Below are 22,255 nucleotides of genomic sequence, written 5' to 3' on the forward strand. Positions count from 1 at the left end.
TTACGAAAGGGAAAAGGCACCTTGGTTCCATTTTCTAAACTTTTTGCTGGAGTTGTCTTTGTTCACCTACAGTGTAGCCTACCACAAACATAACTGAAACTAAGGGCAACCACAGAACTATATATAGCAATACACTCTTGTCTTTTTTAAATTATCTATCAGACATTAATGGATGAATGATTTAACTACCTAACTGTAGAGTTAAATGTACTATCTAATTTGGCTTTTGGTGAGTCGGCAGGTGAGAACATGGCTGGTAATCACACAGGTTGATTGTCGCTGTCATCACATCTCGCCACTTTAAGGAAAAGTGGTCTCTCAAATTGTGGCATGGAAATTTACGAATTTCGGACCAGAGCTCCGAAAATTTTGCATTTTTTCCACGTCCAACTGTAAGTATTCAGCTTCTTAGTATGTGTCTTCTAGGCTAATGGATTTAGGACAAAACAGTTGTTACCTTAAATAGGTGTGAAAGTAAAGCTATAGTTTAGAATGGTTATTAGCTACTTAGCAAGTTCCACACGGTTGTTAGCCTTGATGGTAGCAAGAAATTCCTTTTGGGGTTGGTCATCACATTTTTGCAGGGTTTACGTGTATACTGTACAGGGTGTTTGATCCCTTAATGTAACTGAATGTGGCGCACCGCCACAGTAAATTTATGGCCGCCACACCTTATAAATAGAGGTTATTTTTAAATGAAAACAAATTAGAGTAGTATAATGCATTGTAGCCTCAAGAAGAAGTCACACAAAGTCTGACGCCATTTTAAAATGTTATTGGCAAACCGTATTGTAACAAATGGCCCAATTCAAACAGCTTTTTACCTCCCGAGCAAACACATTCTTCTCCGTGCTTCCCCAAACACACAACAACACTTTCTCATTCTATGCCAATCCAATTTCAGGCATAGACGGTGTGTTTGATCATATCAAAACCACACGAGCATAAAACACTAACAGATCGGTACATACATACATATAGTATATATACATACATACATACATATATTAGGGTTGTCAAACAATTAAAATATTTAAATCGCAATAATCGCATATTTCATAGTTAATTCAAATTTAATTGTGATTAATTGCTGCTAGTTATAATTTCGGGGGCTATGCCAGGTTGAATCTGTGATATTTCTAACTGAATAAATGGTTCTGATATTCTGTAAATTGCATGTTGTACAAATTAATGGTCTTCATATTTGTGCATGAAAATGTTTTAACGTTCTCTATTAATTAATTAATTGTAATATTGAGCCTGCTAATCAATCTGTAATTGAGTACCAGAACATGTTATAAAATAATTTACACAAATTTCTGCCAGCCAAAATAACACCCCCCCCGCCCCCCACCCACTTCCACCGCACCCACCCTCATCAACTAGCATTTATTTAGGTGCAAATATCACAGAACAACATTACAAAACATCTATGACAAAGCATGATCGTAATGTAAGACATTTTTATTTTGTAAATGTCAGGGTTTTGCCAAACCTGACTCTCGCCAGATCCTTGTAGTTCGCTGAGCTCCACACAAGGATCTGGGATCGAGGGCAATGCAAACTCCTTCAAGATAGCAAAAAATAATGAACCAATCAGGATCGCCGGGCGGGATTTCATAGATGTGACGTAGTGCCGAAGCGACTGTTTGATTCAAACAACAATGGCGGCAAGCAGTGAGGAGTCGTGTGCTGACATTGATTCTGCTATTGCAACTGTTTTGTCGAATCTGACATTGCTGCGTTGTTTCAGTAAAAGTTCTCTAACTTTTCGCTCTGTCGTTATCCAATATGTCGGCTGTTCTGTTTTGGATTTCCAAGCGTCGCTCCCATCAGCGTCACGGCTTGATTTGGATGTGAGTGGTTGAAAAGGCATGTCATTCAAGAAAACGGACAAGTGGTTTATCCAATCACATACAAAGATTTTTTTATTTTTTTTCAAGGCCCCGCCTTCTGGAATACATCTCCTATTGAGAAGTCCCAGATCTTTGTGTGGAGCTCAGTGAACTACAGGGATCTAGCGAGAGTCAGGTTAGGTTTTGCCTACATTGCCAAAATACCTGTGGCGGTGGGGGCGTGGTCGATATGATGCCATCACATGATCTTCTATGATGCATGTATTCTTTAAAAAGGCAAAATAATTTAAATATACATTTAAAAACAAATCTGTTATTATTAACTATAGTATTAAAACATATTTTTCTTACATAATATCGTTTTGCTCTATTTTTAAATTGTTGCTGCGTATTGTATAATGTACTTTGTTGAGATGATGATTTTTAGAGATTTCTCCAATTCTTTTAGTCACTCTTTCTTTAATAAAAAAAAAAGTATTTCTTTATTATTTATTGGAGACTGTACTCCTGTTTAGAGACTCTGTTTGGATACTTCTGTCGCGAGAGAGAGAGAGAGAGAGAGAGAGAGAGAGAGACAGAGAGAGAGATCTGAAGGCATAAGAAAAAGTATCTGCATTCTGCATTTGATTGTTTACATTTGATTATTAACAATCCGGGGAGGGTGTTAGTTTAGGGTTGTAGCTGCCTTAGGTGCTTTAGGGTTGTAACTTTTATTGCGGTTTTGAAGGAGGATAGAGATGCCCTTTCTTTTATACCTATTGGGAGCGCATTCCACATTGATGTGGCATAGAAAGAGAATGAGTTAAGACCTTTGTTAGATCGGAATCTGGGTTTAACGTGGTTAGTGGAGCTCCCCCTGGTGTTGTGGTTATGGCGGTCATTAAGGAAGTTAAGGAAGTAGTTTGACATAAACTTTGGTATCAGGGAGGTGTAGCAGATTTTATAGACTAGGCTCAGTGCAAGTTGTTTTACTCTGTCCTCCACCCTGAGCCAGCCCACTTTGGAGAAGTGGGTAGGAGTGAGGTGGGATCTGGGGTGGAGGTCTAGAAGTAATCTGACTAGCTTGTTCTAGGATGTTTGGAGTTTAGATTTGAGGGTTTTGGAGGTGCTAGGGTACCAGGAGGTGCATGCGTAATCGAAAAAGGGTTGAACGAGAGTTCCCGCTAGAATCCTCATGGTGCTTTTGTTGACCAGAGAGGAGATTCTATAGAGAAATCTCGTTACCTTGGTTGCCATTTTATCACAGGAAAGATTAGCCTCTAGAATGGAACCTAGGTAGGTGACCTCATCTTTCCTGGTGATAACAATGTCACCCACTTTTATAGTGAAGTCGTTGACTTTCTTAAGGTTGATGTGGGACCCAAACAGGATGGATTCCGTTTTACCCAAGTGTATGGATAGCTTGTTGTCAGCGAGCCAGGTGCAAGTTTTACAGAGTTCAGCACTGAGGATTTTCTCCACCTGTGACTTGTCCCTGTCTGATACCAGCAAGGCCGAGTCATTCGCAAACAAGAACAATTCACAGTCGCATGCCGATGACAAGTCGTTTATGTATATTAGGAACAGTAAAGGCCCTAATATACTGCCTTGGGGGACTCCACAGCTCACTGAGAGGGGGGGACACACGGTGCCGTTCACCTCTACCACCTGTTCCCTCCCCTCCAAGTAAGATCGCACCCAGCTCGATGAGGTTTTGTTAAATCCGATTGCTCTGCGCTTATCCAACAGTATAGCGTGGTTAACGGTGTCAAAGGCCTTCTGAAGGTCCAGGATGACCATGCCGCAGTATTTGCCCGCGTCCACCTCATGTTTGATGTGGTCGGTCAGATAGAGAACGCATGTGACAGTGGAGTGGTTTGTTCTGAGGCCGGATTGGAATTTGTACATGAGTTTATTAGTGGCGAGGTAACTATCGACCTGTTCATAAACTATTTTTTCCATTACTTTCGAAATGGAACTGAGAATAGAAACAGGTCGGTAGTTGCCAGGTTCCAATTTGCTTCCTTTTTTAAAGAGGGGAGTTACTCTTGCTTTCTTAAAATCTTTTGGTACTTGGCCTTGTGAAATTGAGAGGTTTATTATGTGCGTGATGATTGGGGCAATGATGGAGGCTGAGTCCCTGAGGAACCTGGAGGGAATATTATCAAGGCCGGTGGCCTTGTTAGGGTGGAGCGCGCTCAATTTTTTAAGCACCTCATCAGCTTCGCGTTCCTGGGAGCCTTTCTCTCATTAAAAGCCACCGGTGTCATCTTAAATTGTGAAGATGGCTGTCCATGTGTATATCTCGAATTTATTAAAGTATGTCTACAGCGCGGACATGCCTCCGCTCCAGACAACCCCGTACAAATGGCTTACGTCACCACAACATCGGTTACAGGAGCACGTTCCGGTGGTTAAAGTACGTCCTTTTCCCGCAAAATTTTAGGCGCATCATTAGGCAATAGTGCGCAAATTAATAAACTATATATAGCCATTCATACTGTAACTACCCACTGGTGTTAATGTGTATGTTAGTGTGTTATGATGGTTATTCTTCCCATGGTCAGTGACCACACCGTGTCGGCGGAGAATGAACAAGTGTTGTGTGTCTAGAAATGAAGCACAGAGGAAATACTTCTTGGAATTGGGCCCGCTGTTATCATAAAAATGGCAATAAAAGCTAAAAAGGAGGTCAGACTTTGTTTATTATCTTTTGGACGCTACAATACATTATATTACTTTATTTTGTTAGGTGTGGCGGCTAATATGAAGCCGTTTAAGAAGAAACTTTAAATGTATTTAAACCGGATGTGAAGTGTACCGCTTTTATTTTGAAGCCAGAAAAGTGTGTGAGTGTTTTGAGAAAGTGTCTTGACATGATTTAATGTCGGATGGACTGTATGCAATAAAAAGTCTCCTTTTAACATTCTGCCGACCGTCTTTCATTTCTGTTAAGCTTTTATGTCCTCTCACTTACTAAATTAGTCACAGTAACAATCTAAATGTTATGTTATCACTGCACCTTAATTGTAATCTGAACACGGAAGTGAAGCACCACCCACCTCTTGCTGCAGGGATGTCGCCTCTTATCATGGCCGAAATATAGTTCTTTCTTGTTGGGAGAGCAACTTGCAATGGCTTTGAACCTGATATTTTCATAAGGTAGACTTGTTTTTTTGATAATTTCTGCTCGCTTGTGGTTTATCAGTAGCAAGTGAACTGCAGCCAAGTTCCCCCAACTACGGCACGGCCCGAGTGTCAAAAAGAAAGTTTTTGCGTTGATTGCCCGTGACCACGCCCCTAACCACACCCCCACCACCACAGGTATTTTGGTCATTTTTGGGAAAACCTGCTGTATATCCATACATATCAGCAGTGTTGGGTTAGTTACTGAAAACCAGTAATGAGTTATAGTTACTAGTTACTTCATTTCAAAAGTAACTCAGTTACTAACTCAGTTACTTACACCAAAAAGTAATGCGTTACTTTGAAAAGTAAATATTTAGTTACTTCTTTTTTTCTTTTCTTTTTTAAAAGCTCCCATTAATGCCCTTTAGCCTTTATTTCAGTACTGTTATTGCACTGGAGAATAATACAATGTGTTGATCAACTTGACATGCATTTACATCACTGAACTCTGCTAAGCAATGTGGTCTACATACAACACACAAAGACAAAGATATGTTACAAAGGCCAATTTGTTTCTGGCCAGAACAAATTGACAAAACTATTTTAAATAGCTGCAACATAATGGCACTTTAACTTGAACTTGAAGTAGATAGGATCTTTGATCAAAGACACAACTTACATTTAACTAAAATTGTATTTTCTTTGTGCTCGACAAAAGAAAAGTATTGAGAATTTCTCCTTGTTAAAAAAATCGACTCTTGGCTTCGCCTTGATGTCTTGTTAGTTGTTATGATAGTAGCGTTTATGTGTGTGCGTGTGTGTGTGGCCCTTTAAGACATGACACCATGTGGGTGAGGGACGTCAGTGAGTGAGTGGGCGAGAGAGGTGAGCGAGCGGGACAGTGAGTGCTTGCAGGTGCTCTAGCTTGGTGGATGGCTGCGTCCAATAAAGTCACAAAGTTGCAACAAACCGCCGGCCTCGTCATTCACCCTCAGCTGTAAAGACCACTTTCGGGTAAAGTGAAGGTTGTTAGCCCCGAAGGAACGTCTCCCCTGCGCTCCTCAACTACGGTATGGGAGCCCCCCCACCCCCGCCCCCACCCACACAAAGCACGTACGCCCTTTCTTTTCCACCGCAGCGCTGCCACAAAACACACTCAGACCTTCAGTTTCTAGCCGATACTACATAAAAAATAACGTAAAATAACGCAGTAACGCATCATGTAGTAACGGTAACTGAGTTACTGAATATAAAAAATAACGCATTAGATTACTAGTTACCGCCGAAACTAACGGCGTTACAGTAACGTGTTACTTTACGCGTTAGTCCCAACACTGCATATCAGGCTGGCCTAAATAAGTTTTCTGTCCATGTTACTTGCTCCTTTTGTGTTAAGATGCATTAAGTTAAGTACAGTATGTCTCACTGTATCAATAAACAGACACAATTAGCCATTTTTCTACCGTTTCTATGGTAGCTGATATGAGTGGGATGAACCGGAAGAAAGTTGGTTGACTTTTTAAGAGTTGAAGTGAAAACAAGACACATTTTTCTTTGTTTTTGTTAAACATTTGGCCGTAACATTTTACAGTACAGTACAGTGTAAAGACATAAGTAATCCCGCTATTGCAGTGGTTCTCAAACTTTTTCCACCAAGTACCACCTCAGAAAAATCTTGGCTCCCCAAGTACCACCATAATGACTAACATCAAAATACAGTAGCGTAAGCCTAAGTATTCATTAAAAACAGAGAAGAGGTTTTATCTTACAATTATATTCAATTATTTAGACTTCCTTTTTATTGTCATTCAAATTTGAACTTTACAGTACAGATAAGAACGACATTTCGTTGCATTAGCTCATGGTAGTGCAGGATAAAAAAGCAATAAGGTGCAGATATAAATAAATAAATAGGTTACTGTACAGATAAATTACATGGTGACTATAACATTACACAGTTTGAACATTAACACTGTGTTTGAATATGTTAGAATAATTATGTGTAAGTTATCACACAACTCTTATGCTTAAAGGCAGTTGCTATAGTTATTATCAATTGTGCTGAAGTTGTACTTTTCTATCTGTGCAAAGTATCAGTGTTTGTGTCCAGAACATCGAGTACCGTGACGCAGACAAAGCAGACACAGGGCAATATCACGAGTGTCCGCACATTTGCATTTCTGAATAATCATATATTGTGTCCAACTGGGGCTGCTGAAATTACCCCCCTTCCTTCAGAAGCAGCGTCAGTGATGTAACCAGGGACCTCCCAAATAAATAGAGGAGCATGTGGGACTGGACCTTAGAGCGTGGTGGGAGATTGTAACTGAGTGTGCAGCCCCAAACATCTCTCCTCATTGAGCCAAATTGAACTCTGTCTCTCCATGATTCCTTGCTTCTTGTCTGTTTAATAGATGTCATCAGTGTTTTAACCTGACAGAATATAAAAAAAATTAAACACTGTACTTTAATCCAGTTATTATTTGGCGTACCACTAGATGAAGCCCACGTACCACTAGTAGTACACGCACCACAGTTTGAGAATCACTGTGCTAATGTCTTTAAAGATGGACATCCGTTAGGTCCGGCCCCTTTGGTAGCCTGGGGCCTCATGTATTAAGAGTTGCATGAATTTCCTACTAAAAATGGTTTAAGCTCAAATTCAGAAAACGCTGTACGCACGGTTTCAGATGTGTTACTGTGCACACGCAATAATCCAAGCACATTTCTTTTTTACATCCTAATCAACGTGGAATTGAGTGTGCATGTTAGTTTGCAGCTGGCTACTCATTGTCCATGCCCCCATTTAAATATGGAAATCATATTTAAATTAGTCATGCCCCTGAGATCCCACACTGCACAATCAAAAATCACAAAGATAATGAACAAGATGGCGAAAATGAAGGAATTCACCAACAAGGGGTAGGAGGTGCTTCTTGATGATCTGCTATAGCATAGTATAGACCGTATATGCAAAAATATACAGTACTTTTAGGCAAGCTGTCAATGCTGTGGATTCAGAGAACTGCAAATAAGAAAATAAGTGGTACTACATCAGAAAAGAAGGTGAAGAAGAAAATGGATGTGGCCAAAACAGGCGTGGCGACCAGAGATAAAGCAGTGCTCACCCCGTTTGAAAAGATAGTCGCTGCAATGATACGTCAAACTTTAGAAGAGGTGGGAGCATATGTGAGTGACTCTGATTACACCCAAGATAAATATTATTTGTGAAACTTACAACATGTGCTGCGATGAGGTGGCGACTTGTCCAGGGTGTACCCCGCCTTCCGCCCGAATGCAGCTGAGATAGGCTCCAGTACCCCCCCGCGACCCCCCAAAAAAGGGACAAGTGGTAGAAAATGGATGGATGGATAACAACATGTGTTCATTCAGTAGCCTGCTCACAGCCAGATTACAGTTTCATGTGAAAATTATGTAATATTTTGTTTGAAATCTTTTAAATTTACACATGCCAGCATATCAAAAAGTATGCAAAATACTTTGACTCGTGTTTGATTACTCAATTTATTATGACAACTTAGCAGAGCTACTTGCGGTATAGCAGCCGCGTGGCACAAAATGGGACCATTCTTCCACCGTCTCCGGTGCTTTTATTGTGCCGCAACCACCGACTTTTGCAGCTGTCAGCCAGACCGGCCAAGCTGTGCTGGAGTAAGAAGAACACATTGGGACATAGGTGGCAAAATGATCGCCTCGATAAATTAATAGAGGTCATCCTAAATATGAATATGCAGCATTAAATGCGCGGCATAAATGATTGCCTCGATAAATTAATAGAGGTCATCCTAAATATGAATATGCGGCATTAAATGTGCGGCATAAATGATTGCCTCGATAAATTAATAGACGTCCCTACAAATATTAATATGAGTATAAAACATTAAATGCATTGGCTAAAAAGTAAATATTTTGTCCTTGCCTCAATCTTTTACGTTGTTTAAGTCAAATGTTGGCAAAACCCGAACGACCACCTTGTGTCGCCAAATATTCACAGCATGTAGAAATGTGCGTACGTCCGCCATGAAGTTGGTGTAAGGCACCGCACATTTTCACGTTCAGTTCACCCTTGATACATCTCAACTTTGCTGTGAAAAATGGTCCGCTTGGTTTTTGTGCATACACAAGCTTAATACATGAGGCCCCTGGTTAACTTCCATTCTGTTTCTTACAGCATTTCTATAACGCATGTGTTTGTTGAGTTTGTGTTTTTTGAGTTTGCAGTGTTTTTGGGTTTGCAGCATTTTTCATGTACAGTATTTCTCTTTTTGCTGTTTTTAAATGATGTTTGTGTTTTTGGTTTTGGATCATTTCACTGTTTGAAGTGTTTCCACTTTGCTGTGCATTTTCACCAAACATCATACATTACAAAATACATGGACCAAGGACATTTTTGTGAAGTTCTAAACAAAGGGGTTAACAGGAATATGAATGTACTGTATTATTATAGTCACTATTGCATTAAACTTGATATGTTATGCATGTGCTTTAGGGGGGGCTTAAGTGACTTAATCTACCTCTTAATACCACCTCGATTATATCACAGACAAACCATCAGTAACATACAAAAACACAATAAAACAAGGCGTGGCATTACAAAGAGAGGGGCATTTCACATATTGGGGATAAATATCATTATTACTAGAGCAAGAAACATATAACCTGCAATCACCAGTTGAAGCTGCCTCAAACAACTCCAAACCTCTATGTTGCATGCTCATCTGGAGCATACAGTTTAGAATCAATATTTATCTAATAACATGACAATAATATACAAAATCTAAATCTTACCTCAAACGAGACTATTAGTTTCTTTGAATTTGCCTCGTAAAACAGTTTTGCTTTATAGACGGAAAATGCTAGAGTTACAGTATTGTACAGTACACTTGCTCGCTGTTGTTGTGAGGGGAATATGAAATTTGATTGGTTAAACAAAGAACCTCATTGCTAATGTGAGATCAGGCCAGTTCTACTGATTGCCTTGACTACAATGACATGGCATCACATAAAGAAGCTGAAATCAGATGAGACACAAACATTTAACTTACAGGGCAGTGCAGCCCAGAGACCTAGTTACCAAATTAAGATAAGACTTTTTTGGAATAAATGAATACCTGTTAATAAATATAGTGCTAGGAGAGGTTGTGAATGCAGGTTAATGCTTCTGATAGTGTTTAGGCAAGCATAGTTGTAGGCCTTGCTGGCCTTGACGGCCCACCATTGCCTTCAAAGGAACACCCCCCATGCTTAAAAATTTAATGATTTCAATAAGAGCCCATTGTTTTGGTGAGCGTTAAGCTTGACCTTTAAACAAATGCAATTGCCTTTGAGGAAAGATGTGTAAATGTCTCTGAGAAAATCAAACAGAGAGAAATAAACTCTGAATATCGACATGTCCTCTAAATGGCAGCAGCAACCTGCTCCCCATCACAATATGGAGATTACCTTTTCATCGTCTTCCGTGAAGAGTTCCACACTTAAAGTCTTGTTGATGGCTTGAGCGACGCCAATGATCTCGCCATCGCTGTTGTGAATGGGCATGCACAGGAGCGACTTGGTCTTGTACCCTGTCAGCTTGTCAATTTCATCGCTGAACCGGCGATCCTGCAAGCCCACAGAGAAGGACAGTACACAATTAGCACATCAAGGTCAGGGCTTTTTGCAAGCAAACATTTGTTAATCTTCTGATTTTCATGTGGCGTACACCAGGGGTGACAAACCTTTTATACTGAGGGCCGCATACTGAAAAATGAAAGAATGTGAGGGCCACTTTGATACAGTTTGTACATTTGAAATTCTAAAACCAATTCAATGTACATCAGTGTATGCTAAACTATTTGAGAAAAACATTGTTATCTTAGCTTTTGTATTATAAGTGAGAAAGCAAGCCGCACTTTTGACAATGAAAATGTACAAATCATCAAAACCTCATATTTGGGACGATAAAAGTATGCAAAATTATTTTTCTTTGGTTCCGGCACTAGTATAGGATCATCCTGCATAATTGTTAAGTGCAGCATTTTTGTTTTACTTTATTTAGTTTCCGTCGTAAGGTGTTCCTGGATGGCTTTAAGACAAATTAGTTGAGTATGCTGATACGTTTACATATTTTTGTGTGGCTCAAGTTCAGAACAAATTTCCTCCAAACTAAAGTAAGTTTGTATTGTAAAAATAGGACAGTGTTGTATATTTTGGCTACTTTTACACATTGTATATGAAAAAAGCACAGTAAGATCAAATAATGGAGTTGCATGAGTTAACTGGATGCAGACCAATCACATGAAAAACATTTAAATCTAAGGACCGGGGGCGGGACTTATTCTTTCAGTATAGATTGTATTCACCTGACGTTATGTCAGGTGAATATGCGAGATTTGAAGTGGTGGGTCTGTTGTCATAGCATTGTGAACGGCTTTCGCCTTTCTCAAAAAAAAAAAAAGCCCAATGCTTGCTTTGTTTTAGGCTGTTGGAACCATTCAAATAATATTTGAATATTCTGAGTTTCTCATTACAGGACCTCTCTGCTGTTTTTAAGGACCTTCTGCAAAAAAGTTAGTCAAAGACCATCTCTATCACTGCACTCTAGCTTTTACCAAAGGTAGCAATCATAAATGAAGCTTTCAGCACATACACAACGTTAACATCTCTAGCTATATTCTGATAAAGACGGGAAAAAACATGCATACTAAGAAATGGCATGTGCAAAAACCAAAAGGCATCAAATATAGCTGTAGACAAAGTTACATCATGAAATGCAACCTTTTAATTTTTTTGATAACGTATAGGAATTAGTGTTGTCCTGATATCAATATTTTGGTACTTTTCGATACTTTTCTAAATATAGGGGACCACAAAAAAATTGCATTATTGGCTTTTTTTTAACAAAAAATCTTACAGTGCATTAAACATATGTTTCTTATTGCAAGATTGTCCTTAAATAAAATAGTAAACATACTAGACAACGTGTTTTTTAGTAGTGAGTAAACAAACAAAGGCTCCTAATTAGTCTGCTGACATATGCAGTAACATATTGTGTCATTTGCCATTCTACTATTTTGTCAAAATTATTAAGGACAAGTGGTAGAAAATTAATTATTAATCTACTTGTTCATTTACTGTTAATATCTGCTTACTTTCTCTTTTAACATGTTTTATCTACACTTTTGTTAAAATGTAATAATCACTTATTCTTCTGTTGTTTGGATACTTTACATTTGTTTTGGATGATACCAAAAATGTAGGTATCAATCCGATACCGAGTTGTTACAGGATCGGTACTTTTTAGAGGCGGTATAGTACCGAAAATGATTCATTAGTATCGCGGTACTATACTAATACTGGTATACCGTACAACCCTAATAGAAATATATTCCATTGCATAGTTAGTTTTTTTATATCTGCTTTTATTGGTAAGATCTAGGCCCTTTGCGTACTCAGATATTTCACACTGTTTGCTGCACAGTGGCCGTTTTGGTTTGGTGGCCCAGCACTTAACTTTACTTCCGTTCAAAAGTCACGCTAGTGAATACAACCGTCTTACTTTGCATATTCCTGAGAAGCAGCTTCCTCTACCGTAGACATGGTTTTGGTTTATTTGTTTTGTCAGAGTTACAGGACCACTCGGCTGTTATAAAGGACCTTCTGCAAAACACTAGTCAAAGATCATGTCTATGACAGCTCTCTGGTTTCTTTTAAGAATCTGCTGCAAAATATGAGTCTCTCACAAGTTTTTGAACTGAACTCGTGGGCCACCAGTTGAATAGCCCAAATGATGAAAAAGAGAGGACCAAAAACGAAATGTTAAAATGGAATTTGCTGCAAAACTGTGTGTGTCCTAAGATTTGAACAGACCCCATGGGCAGGTATGGTGTCATTCCCAGCTGGATTTGTTTCCGGACTGACAGTTGAATAGCCCAGTTAAGTGGTCTTACTGCAGCAGGACTTCAAGTTGTTTTAAATTGTAAACAAATTGTCAGCCAATATAAACATCTTGGGTTAATAATAGATTCAGAGCTTTCCTTTAAAGCCCATATTGGCAAATTGTGTAAAATAATCAAGTTTAATCTCGCAAATTTTCGTGCAATTCGAAATGAAAAAGTCAACTGAAGCTGCAAAATTGTATTTGCATTCGGTGATTTTCAGCCACTTCAACAATTGCCTTAAAAGGTGGTCTCAGGCTGGTCAGAGTTAAAAAAAACAAAACATTGAAAATCTTGTACAAACAAACAATTAAGGTTATGGATAAAAACTTAGGCACTATCATCACTGTGCCATTCTAAAAAAAATACAGTATTTTAAACTGGGACAGTCTTCACACATTTGCAGACTTAAAAGTGACCTATAAAGTACTGCATGAATTGACTCCAGATCCTCTGGCAGAGTTCATCAGTCAAATAAACAGCCGTGAGCGTGTCACTCCAGGCTCTGTCAGAGGTGACTGTTATATTCCTCTGCGCAGGAGCACTTTCAGTTAGTGGGCCTGGTCAGTAAGGAGCGCAAATGTGTGGAACTCAGTACCTGCGGAGGTTAAACTGGTCACAATTTACAAGATCTTCACAAAAAAAATTAAAATGTGGCTTATCAACGCCTACAGCTGCCAGCACTAAAAGATGAGCCTGTTTTGATGCTAAGATAAATGTTATGTTATATATTATTTTTTTTATCATATTGTATATGTATTGTGTGCTTTTATTCTTTTTCACTCTCTTTCTTTTAAATTGTAATTTTACTGCTTTTTTTTACATCATGGCCAGGGGACTACAGATGAAAACTAGCTTTGTGGCTAACTTTGTCTTTTATAACCATGTGTAGTCATGTGTTTGGTAACACTTTAGTATGGGGAACATATTCACCATTAATTAGTTATTAATTAGGTATGAACATGCAAATTATAGGTATTAACATGCAAATTAGTAACACATTGTCTCTTAATTAGTGATTAATAAGTACTCATTAATGCCTTATTCTGCATGGCCTTATTATACAACCAGTAAGCCAGTAACTAAGAGTCTTCCCTCAATAACCTCAGAATTATTGTTTATTAGTAACCCTAACCCTAACTCTAACCCTTATATGTTCCCCTATAGCATGGGTGTCAAACTCTGGCCAAATTTGGCCCGCCGTGTAATTTCACTTGGCCCGTGAGGCGATTTTATATTAACACTAGAGCTGGCCCGCCGATTATATACAGCGGCGGCGCCGCGGTACACCGCTAATTCTCATACTTGCCAAACCTCCCGGGAGACTCCCAAATTCCAGTTTGCAGGTGTACCTAATGTTTTGGCCCAGCAGCGACTGCAGCACGGATTTCATATTTCATTCATTCACAACTCCTCCAACACGAACATTATTGTTTTTGCACTTTTGGCTTCCTATTAAATAACTTTTTTAAATAGATTCAATCTTGCACGTGGAAACTTTAAGTGTGGGCTTCAGTTGATATAACACTCCCGTCAGGGGGTGCATTCTACGCCGGGGGTGCATTATCCGGCACAACACCTGGACGCTACAATATACACCCCCGCTACCTCCAAACAATTACGGTTATGCACATTTTGTATGTTGTGTAGGTGCTGTACCAGGGGTCACCAACGCGGTGCCCGCGGGCACCAGGTAGCCCGTAAGGACCACATGAGTAGCCCGCTGGCCTGTTCTAAAAATAGCTCAAATAGCAGCACTTACCAGTGAGCTGCCTCTATTTTTTACATTTTATTTATTTACTAGCAAGCTGGTCTCGCTTTGCCCGACATTTTTAATTCTAAGAGAGACAAAACTCAAATAGAATTTGAAAATCCAAGAAAATATTTTAAAGACTTGGTCTTCACTTGTTTAAATAAATTCATTATTTTTTTTACTTGGCTTCTTATAACTTTCAGAAAGACAATTTCAGAGAAAAAATACAACCTCAAAATGATTTTAGGATTTTTAAACACAAATACCTTTTTACCTTTTAAATTCCTTCCTCTTCTTTCCTGACAATTTAAATCAATGTTCAAGTAAAAAAAAAAATTTTTATTGTAAAGAATAATAAATACATTTTAATTTAATTCTTCATTTTAGCTTCTGTTTTTTTGATGAAGAATATATGTGAAATATTTCTTCAAATGTATTATGATTCAAATTCAAAAAAATTATTCTGGCAAATCTAGAAAAATCTGTAGAATCAAATGTAAATCTTATTTCAAAGTCTTTTGAATTTCTTTTAAAAATTTTGTTCTGGAAAATCTAAAAGAAATAATGATTTGTCTTTGTTAGACATATAGCTTGGTCCAATTTGTTATATATTCTAACAAAGTGCAGATTGGATTTTAACCTATTTAAAACATGTCATCAAAATTGTAAAATTAATCTTAATCAGGAAAAATTACTAATGATGTTCCATAAATTCTTTTTTTAATTTTTTTGAAAAAGATTCGAATTAGCTAGTTTTTCTCTTCTTTTTTTTTCCGGTTGAATTTTGAATTTTAAAGAGTCGAAATTGAAGATAAACTATGTTTCAAAATTTAATTGTAATTTTTTTCGTATTTTCTCCTCTTTTAAACCGTTCAATTAAGTGTAAATATCATTAATTATTAATAATAACATAGAGTTAAAGGTAAATTGAGCAAATTGGCTATTTCTGGCAATTAATTTAAGTGTTTTTAAACTGGTAGCCTTTCGCATTAATCAGTACTCAAGAAGTAGCTCTTGGTTTCAAAAAGGTTGGTGACCCCTGTGCTGTACTATGAATAATAAAGTTTATGTACAGATCCATCACCCTCCATCCATTTTCTACCGCCTGTCCCGTTCGGGGTCACGGGGGATGCTGAAGCCTATCTCAGCTGCATTCGGGCGGAAGGCGGGGTACACCCTGGACAAGTCGCCACCTCATCACAGGGCCAACACAGATAGACAGACAACATTCCCACTCACATTCACACGCTAGGGACCATTTAGTGTTGCCAATCAACTTATCCCCAGGTGCATGTCTTTGGAGGTGGGAGGAAGCCGGAGTACCCAGGGGGAACCCACGCAGTCACGGGGAGAACATGCAAACTCCACACAGAAAGATCCCGAGCCCGGGATTGAACCCAGGACCTTCGTATTGTGTGGCAGAAGCACTAGCCCCTGTAGCACCGTGCTGCCCCTATGTACAGATCACTGCAAGCCTTTGCATTTTGTTGGTGGTGTTGGGGTCATGAGACTGTTGGATGTTTCATTGCAATCTAGTAATAATTAAAAGTGCAATAACTCAATGTTCCTATATGTACAGAGAGGGAATAAAACACATGATCATCATCAGAGTCACCTGGTAGGCGTCAGGAATGTTGACGGTCTCTCCGTGCTCCGCCACGTACCCGATTATTCCTTTCCCCCAGGGGACCTGCACCTCATCCGAGTTCATCGAGGGCAGCACGGTGGTGCCCGCATGCACGTCAAAGAACTTGGACACAAGCGTCTTCTTGTTGCCGGTGCCCTCCACCAGGAACAGGGAGCACCGGTCCGCGTCCACCATGATGCACACAAACACCAGGATCTTGTAGCTGAGGCTCGTCAGGTCCAGGTCGTTGGAGATGTCCTTGACGAGCTCCAGGAAGAACTCCCTCTCGTTGTGCTCCTTGAGGAAATATTTGAAGTCCACGGCCGTGGACGGGTACTGAGGGATGTTGACTCTGGACTCCAGCAGCGCGCTCAGGATGTGCGCGGTGGTGGGCGGCAGGGAGCTCGCCTTCCTCAGCAGGGCTCGCCGCCGCATGCTGCTCAGCGGCTCTTGCGCCCGCGAGTTGACGTGCTCGTCGTAGGTTCTGTTCACGTTGGCGGCTTTAGAGCGGGCGAAAGTTTTCCGCAGCTCCCTCTGCGAGGCCCGGCGCTGCAGACCGTCACACCTGCTCGCCCAGCTGTCCTTCGGCGCGGCGCCCTTGTCGTCCCTGTGCTCCCCCGACGGGGTCGGGACCGCCGGACCCTTGGTGGCCGGGTGGTTCTTGAGCCACTTCTCCACCATGCCATAGGTGCCCTTTCTGTGCAGGTACTCCTCGAACAACTCCGGGTGCGAGTCCAAGAAAGTTTCTACGTCAGAGAAACGCACCATGTTTGCCACCGCCATACCTGGTCTGCAGACGGTCCTCTGTGAACCAAAGCCACGAAGTCGCATGGGGAAAGATCATCTATGAAGCTTAGCTGGGGGTCCAGGTTAGAGAATCCCCAGGGATCCAAACAATTCGCGCCAGGCTTCTCTCTTTTTTTTTTAAATATCACCCTCAAAACCGTGTTAGGTCATCCTCCAAGTTCTTTGGCAGACCACAGTGTAGGACATAAGAGAGATCTACTAGCGAGCATCCATCGGTGCGTCTGTATTGTGCGCATATGACTGTGTTGCCTGTGGTTGGCTGACGTCACACTGCAAGCTGCAGGCTCCGTCCAAGCATCCGATTCCAGTGGACATGTCCAGGTCTCACCCGCTCCAGAGTCGCTCCAAAAATGTTAGGAAGGATTTGAAAAAAAAACAACTGTCACAGTTAGGTTTTTTATTTATTTATTCTAGAACAGTGGTCCCCAACCACCGGTTCGGGCACCGGTACCGGTCCGGGACGCATTTCCTACCGGGCCGCAGAGAAACATGAAATAATTTATGAAGGACTGCATTTTCTCTGACTTAACTCTGGCCTGTCCCACTGGACACACCAATAAGATTATAATCGTATATATAAAGCATTTCACAAATTATTGCCGCCTAACGTTTTTTTATAAGACGAGTGCAGACTCATAACTTGAGAGGCTTTGGATATTTCTCATTGCCGAGAGCTCAAACCACGCGTAAACGTTTTTGTGTGTCTGTATGCAGAGTAAAACTCTGGAACAAACTGGATTTACAACACAAGCAATGCTAAACTATTAATCGATTTAAACTGTTATACAAACATCGGGTCTGGTTCAAATATAGAGATGAGGGTCTTTAATTTGACCTGCTGTTGTACTCTGTCTCAAAGTGTTAACATGTGCTCAATGTTTCCTTACCATTATTGCTATGTTGTCTATTACCATTATTGCTATGTTGTCTATTACCATTGTTGGTATTTTGTCTATTTTGTTAATACAAATTGTTAGTGTAATAATTATTGTTACCTGTGTTAATGCCACTATGATACATTTTTATAATCCTTAAACAAAGAAACAGTGAAAGTCAATGTATTAATCACTGAATGGAGAACTGGGGATGGGATTAAATAAATTATCTTCTCCCCACTCCCTTCCAGGCAAAACTGGACCATCATGCTCACATACTGTACATTACCTTTTGCATTATATTAATTTATATTATTAGGTGTTGTCAACCTGTACTTTTTTTTATGCCATTGCCTGAAATTAATGAATAAATGAAAAAAAAAAAAAAAAGTTTATAGAATAAATCTCCTCTTAGGAAGTTGCCATTTGTTATAACTTTGTGATATGACACAATTTACATTAATGAACATATCCAATATAAATATGACAGCTTGTAGCCAAAAGCGGATTCCCATCTGCATCTTATAGCAAAGAAACAAGCTCAGGGCTCCCACTAATTCAGCGTATAGGGAATTGTTATTTGCATTGATTGATTGATTGAGACTTTTATTAGTAGGTTGCACAGTGAAGTACATATTCCGTACAATTGACCACTAAATGGTAACACCCGAATAAGTTTTTCAACTTGTTTAAGTCGGGGTCCACTTAAATTGATTCATGATACAGATATATACTATCATATATACTATCATCATAATACAGTCATCACACAAGATAATCACATTGAATTATTTACATTATTTACAATCAGGAGTGTGGAGGGGGGGTGGGGTGGGGGGTGGGGGGGGGTAGTGGACATAGGGAGAGAGAGAGAGAGAGAGAGAGAGAGAGAGAGAGAGAGAGAGAGAGAGAGAGAGATCAGAAGGCATGCGCTTATTTTTGCTCTATTTACCTGGCACAAGTGGCAAATGAAAAGAATGCCTACATTAAACTGGTCCCTGGTGCAAAAAAAAAGGTTGGGGACCACTGTTCTAGAAGATTATTGCATAGATAGATATACTTTATTGATTCCTTCAGGAAAATTTTAATTCCAGCAGCAGTGTACAGAATTGAGATAGAATTTTAAAAAAGTAAATAATGGAGGTATAAATGGAAATAAAGTAGAAAATATAACAATAAGAATACAAATATAACAGTAAAAAAAAAAACAAGCATATAACAAGAGAAACTAGGCAGTAGTGACCATGTTATGAAAATTAAATTTAAAAAAATGTAGAAACACGGTAATACTGTCGATTATATGAAAGATGTGATGTGTATATTGCACCTTTAAAATGTATCTTTAATTAATTTTTATTTGTTGCAGTTTATTTCAGTATTGTTATTGCTTCGAGTCCCCTGTCATCCTAGTATAATATTGGTGGGAAAATGCTGCCAATTTTCACGCTCCTGATTTTGTGCAGTTGCTTTTTTTTAACACTAGAGGGCACTACACTACATCTAAATGGGCTCATCTGTGTGGGTTTGTCTCATTAACTGTACATACTCTTGAATTGGGATATTGACTGCTATTCTACAGTTTTTGTTTAAAATACAATATCTCACAAAAAAGCATGGATGTTTGGCTTCGGCATGACATTTAAAAATTAAGCTAAAATGCATGTCAACTTTTACAGATGATCTTCAGGCTTTTGAATGCACATATGGTAGAAAATGGATGGATGGATGAATGTTCAAATGTTGAATGTTTCGATCCTTTCAGCACAAGTTGCTGTTGTCTAACATGGAGTTTAATGACAAAAATCAGGCCAAGTGTTTCCTATATTTCCAGAGGAGTGCATGCCTATGCCTTTGCCTTTGTGACTCATCCCCTTTCTCTGATGCAATCAGCTGATGACACACTGTGACCACTTGCCTCTTGAAACATCCTGTTTTAAAGCCTTAGGTGTGGCATTCATTGCATGGCAAAATGTAGACACTGTTGAGGATGTTTTAAATATTAATTCTAACAGAACCAATTGGTCTATTCATGTATCGCACACCTTTGAATTTAGGCATTGTTAAAGAACAGCAAGTTGTGCAATAAGTACTGAAGCATTCAACAATTAAACATGTGCGTTCACATGTCAGAGAGGGTCTCCGACTGTAAAAGTGGTAGTGCCTCTAAAGCTCAGCTTGAACATTCAAGTTGCACTTTAGCGATATAAGTACATCAAAGATATTTCATTAATGTGGTACATTCTTTTTTTTTATATACACTTAACTTTAAAACATGCCTGCATTCTGGTGGACGTCCAATGCAGGAAGTTACACTACATAACCTATGAAACAGGAATGAACCAAATCACTTGTCTATTTTTCAACTGAAAGATTGAAGTCTTAACACACACAAGCTATTAGTTTGTTTTGTTTCACTTAAAGTTCAATAGAAACAAAACTGGCATGCACAAAATGAAGACAGACAAATAAAAGATTTATGGATAAAATATAAATGTATTTACCGCTTCCATACACTTTACAGTCTGAATACAGTACATTGTTTAATAACTTATTCTAAAAAAAACTGTTAAAACCAGGGATTATCATTCGCTCCACAAAGGATGTGTATCATGTCATACACACACATACAGTTAGTAAATATGGTAAGTTTCCATGGCTCTCGGAAAACATGCAACTTTCCCTGTTTTTTAACATGAAAATTAACGGTAGCTATATTTATGAGGTTGCGGATTTAAGATATTCTATAAGGTCAGCACGTTCATTCTTCTTCTTGATGCCAGCGAAGATCATCTTTGTTCCAGGAATGTATTTTTTGGGATTCTCTAAATAAACATTCAGGGTTTCCTCATCCCAGATAATGCCTGAAAGAAAATAATGTTGGTACCAAATTTAACATTTAGACATGAGCAAGCACGGTTGTCTCACATGGAGTTCTTACCTTTGCTCTTGTTTGCGTCCGTATAAGAGTAGCCTTCTGCCTGGCCGGTTTTGCGACCAAACAAACCCCACAGGTTTGGGCCGACCTTGTGTTTGCCTCCATTCTCCACAGTGTGACATTGAGAACACTTCTGGACAAAGGACTTTTTCCCTTTGTTGACGTCTCCAGGCATTTTTTCTTCTGTAAATAAACATACTTAAAATGTTACCATGTTAAGCTTTACAAATAATGAATGTACTTAATCGTGAAATAACCCTGTTTGTCTATTGTGCGTCAATGTGCACATTCTACCACTAGGGGGAACTCGTTTACAAGTTATGCAATTGACCGGTTAAATAACTTGCTTTGTAAGGAAACTTTAAAAACACACTATAGAGCTTTTATAAAACACACTATATAATACAAAACAGAATTAACCCTACAATAGTTTTAAAATGTAATAAAGAATACCTGAGAATGACTGACTAAAAACTAAACTGTAAATCCACATGAAATAATAGGCAGTAGTTCAGCTGAGTAATATTGTCAATAAGATAATATATAATAGTACACAATTTCAATAAATGTTAAGTCTACAACTTACCCATCCGAGCAATAATGAAATAAAAATAATTTAACGGTGGACCGGTATGAGTCAACGCTGTCTAAGGTGACCGCTGTCGTTCGGCTAATAAAAATGGTTTACTGCACGAATAAGATACTGAAAAATAGTGTATATGTTAGCCATCTGATCTCTCACCTACCTTTAAACGGCGTCGAGTTCACAAACTGTAGAAGGTTTTATTCCTTTACGTCTTGTCTCCGAAGGACACCGGCAACTAACAAACACGTGCTCTCTTCCTTGTGCAGTTACGCCAGTGGACACGTCATCAGTCACATGACTAACTACGTCATTTCGGTCCTTACAGAGGTTACAAAATAGGGCAATAAGCCAGAAAATACACGTTACAAAACTCGAGGAAGGTCCAGAAACCATCCAAACACTAAAAGTGTTGCATGGTTACATTTTCGGTTACTAAGAAATTCCCACTTACAAACACCCCGTTGTGAAAAAGCCAAAAGGTAAGGTAGGTACAGGAATGTCTAAAAAAAAATTTTTTTAAAGTTAACTGATTTCAGTAGTACAGTTCAAAAAGTCAAACTGTATCACAGTTTCATTACAAAATGAAATATTTCAAGAATGTGTTTTTAATCATTTAAATTATTATAGGTTAGAGCTCATCAACTATGGATGAGCATGGATCAGTAAATTAAAAATCTAATACAATTTAAAAAATGGGCAAAAGTTTCAATACAGTAAATGTTGTGCTCTAATCAGCAAATTTACAGAAAAACCTTCCTGAGCCTTGGAAGC

At 39.1% G+C, this 22,255-nt stretch overlaps 2 protein-coding genes across 4 annotated transcripts in view; both read right to left on the minus strand.

The window, feature by feature from the left end:
* LOC133664282 (dual 3',5'-cyclic-AMP and -GMP phosphodiesterase 11A-like) overlaps positions 1–17,341 on the minus strand; it is a 129,557-nt gene extending 112,216 nt beyond the window's left edge. The window contains exons 1-2 of the mRNA XM_062068794.1: positions 16,270–17,341; positions 10,428–10,586 (exon numbers count right to left, since the gene is read on the minus strand). Of these exons, the coding sequence (XP_061924778.1) occupies positions 10,428–10,586; positions 16,270–17,112 (1,002 nt within the window). The 5' untranslated portion in view covers positions 17,113–17,341. The remainder of the gene's footprint in view (positions 1–10,427; positions 10,587–16,269) is intronic.
* A 3,100-nt stretch (positions 17,342–20,441) lies between these two features.
* On the minus strand, positions 20,442–21,796 carry LOC133665359 (cytochrome c-b). 3 transcript variants are annotated; one of them, XM_062070647.1, is made up of 3 exons: positions 21,645–21,796; positions 20,902–21,081; positions 20,442–20,824 (listed from the first exon to the last, which is right to left on the minus strand). In XM_062070647.1, the coding sequence occupies exons 2-3, from the start codon at positions 21,071–21,073 to the stop codon at positions 20,679–20,681; spliced, it is 318 nt and encodes a 105-aa protein (XP_061926631.1). In that variant the 5' UTR covers positions 21,074–21,081; positions 21,645–21,796; the 3' UTR covers positions 20,442–20,678. The 3 variants fall into 3 exon arrangements, with proteins under 3 accessions (XP_061926631.1, XP_061926632.1, XP_061926629.1); XM_062070648.1 differs by having other exon boundaries at positions 21,641–21,785; XM_062070645.1 differs by lacking the exon at positions 21,645–21,796 and adding an exon at positions 21,485–21,634.
* Between the last annotated feature and the right edge of the window lie 459 nt (positions 21,797–22,255).

The sequence above is a fragment of the Entelurus aequoreus genome, linkage group LG14 (genome assembly GCF_033978785.1).
Source record: "Entelurus aequoreus isolate RoL-2023_Sb linkage group LG14, RoL_Eaeq_v1.1, whole genome shotgun sequence".
NCBI lineage: Eukaryota > Metazoa > Chordata > Actinopteri > Syngnathiformes > Syngnathidae > Entelurus > Entelurus aequoreus.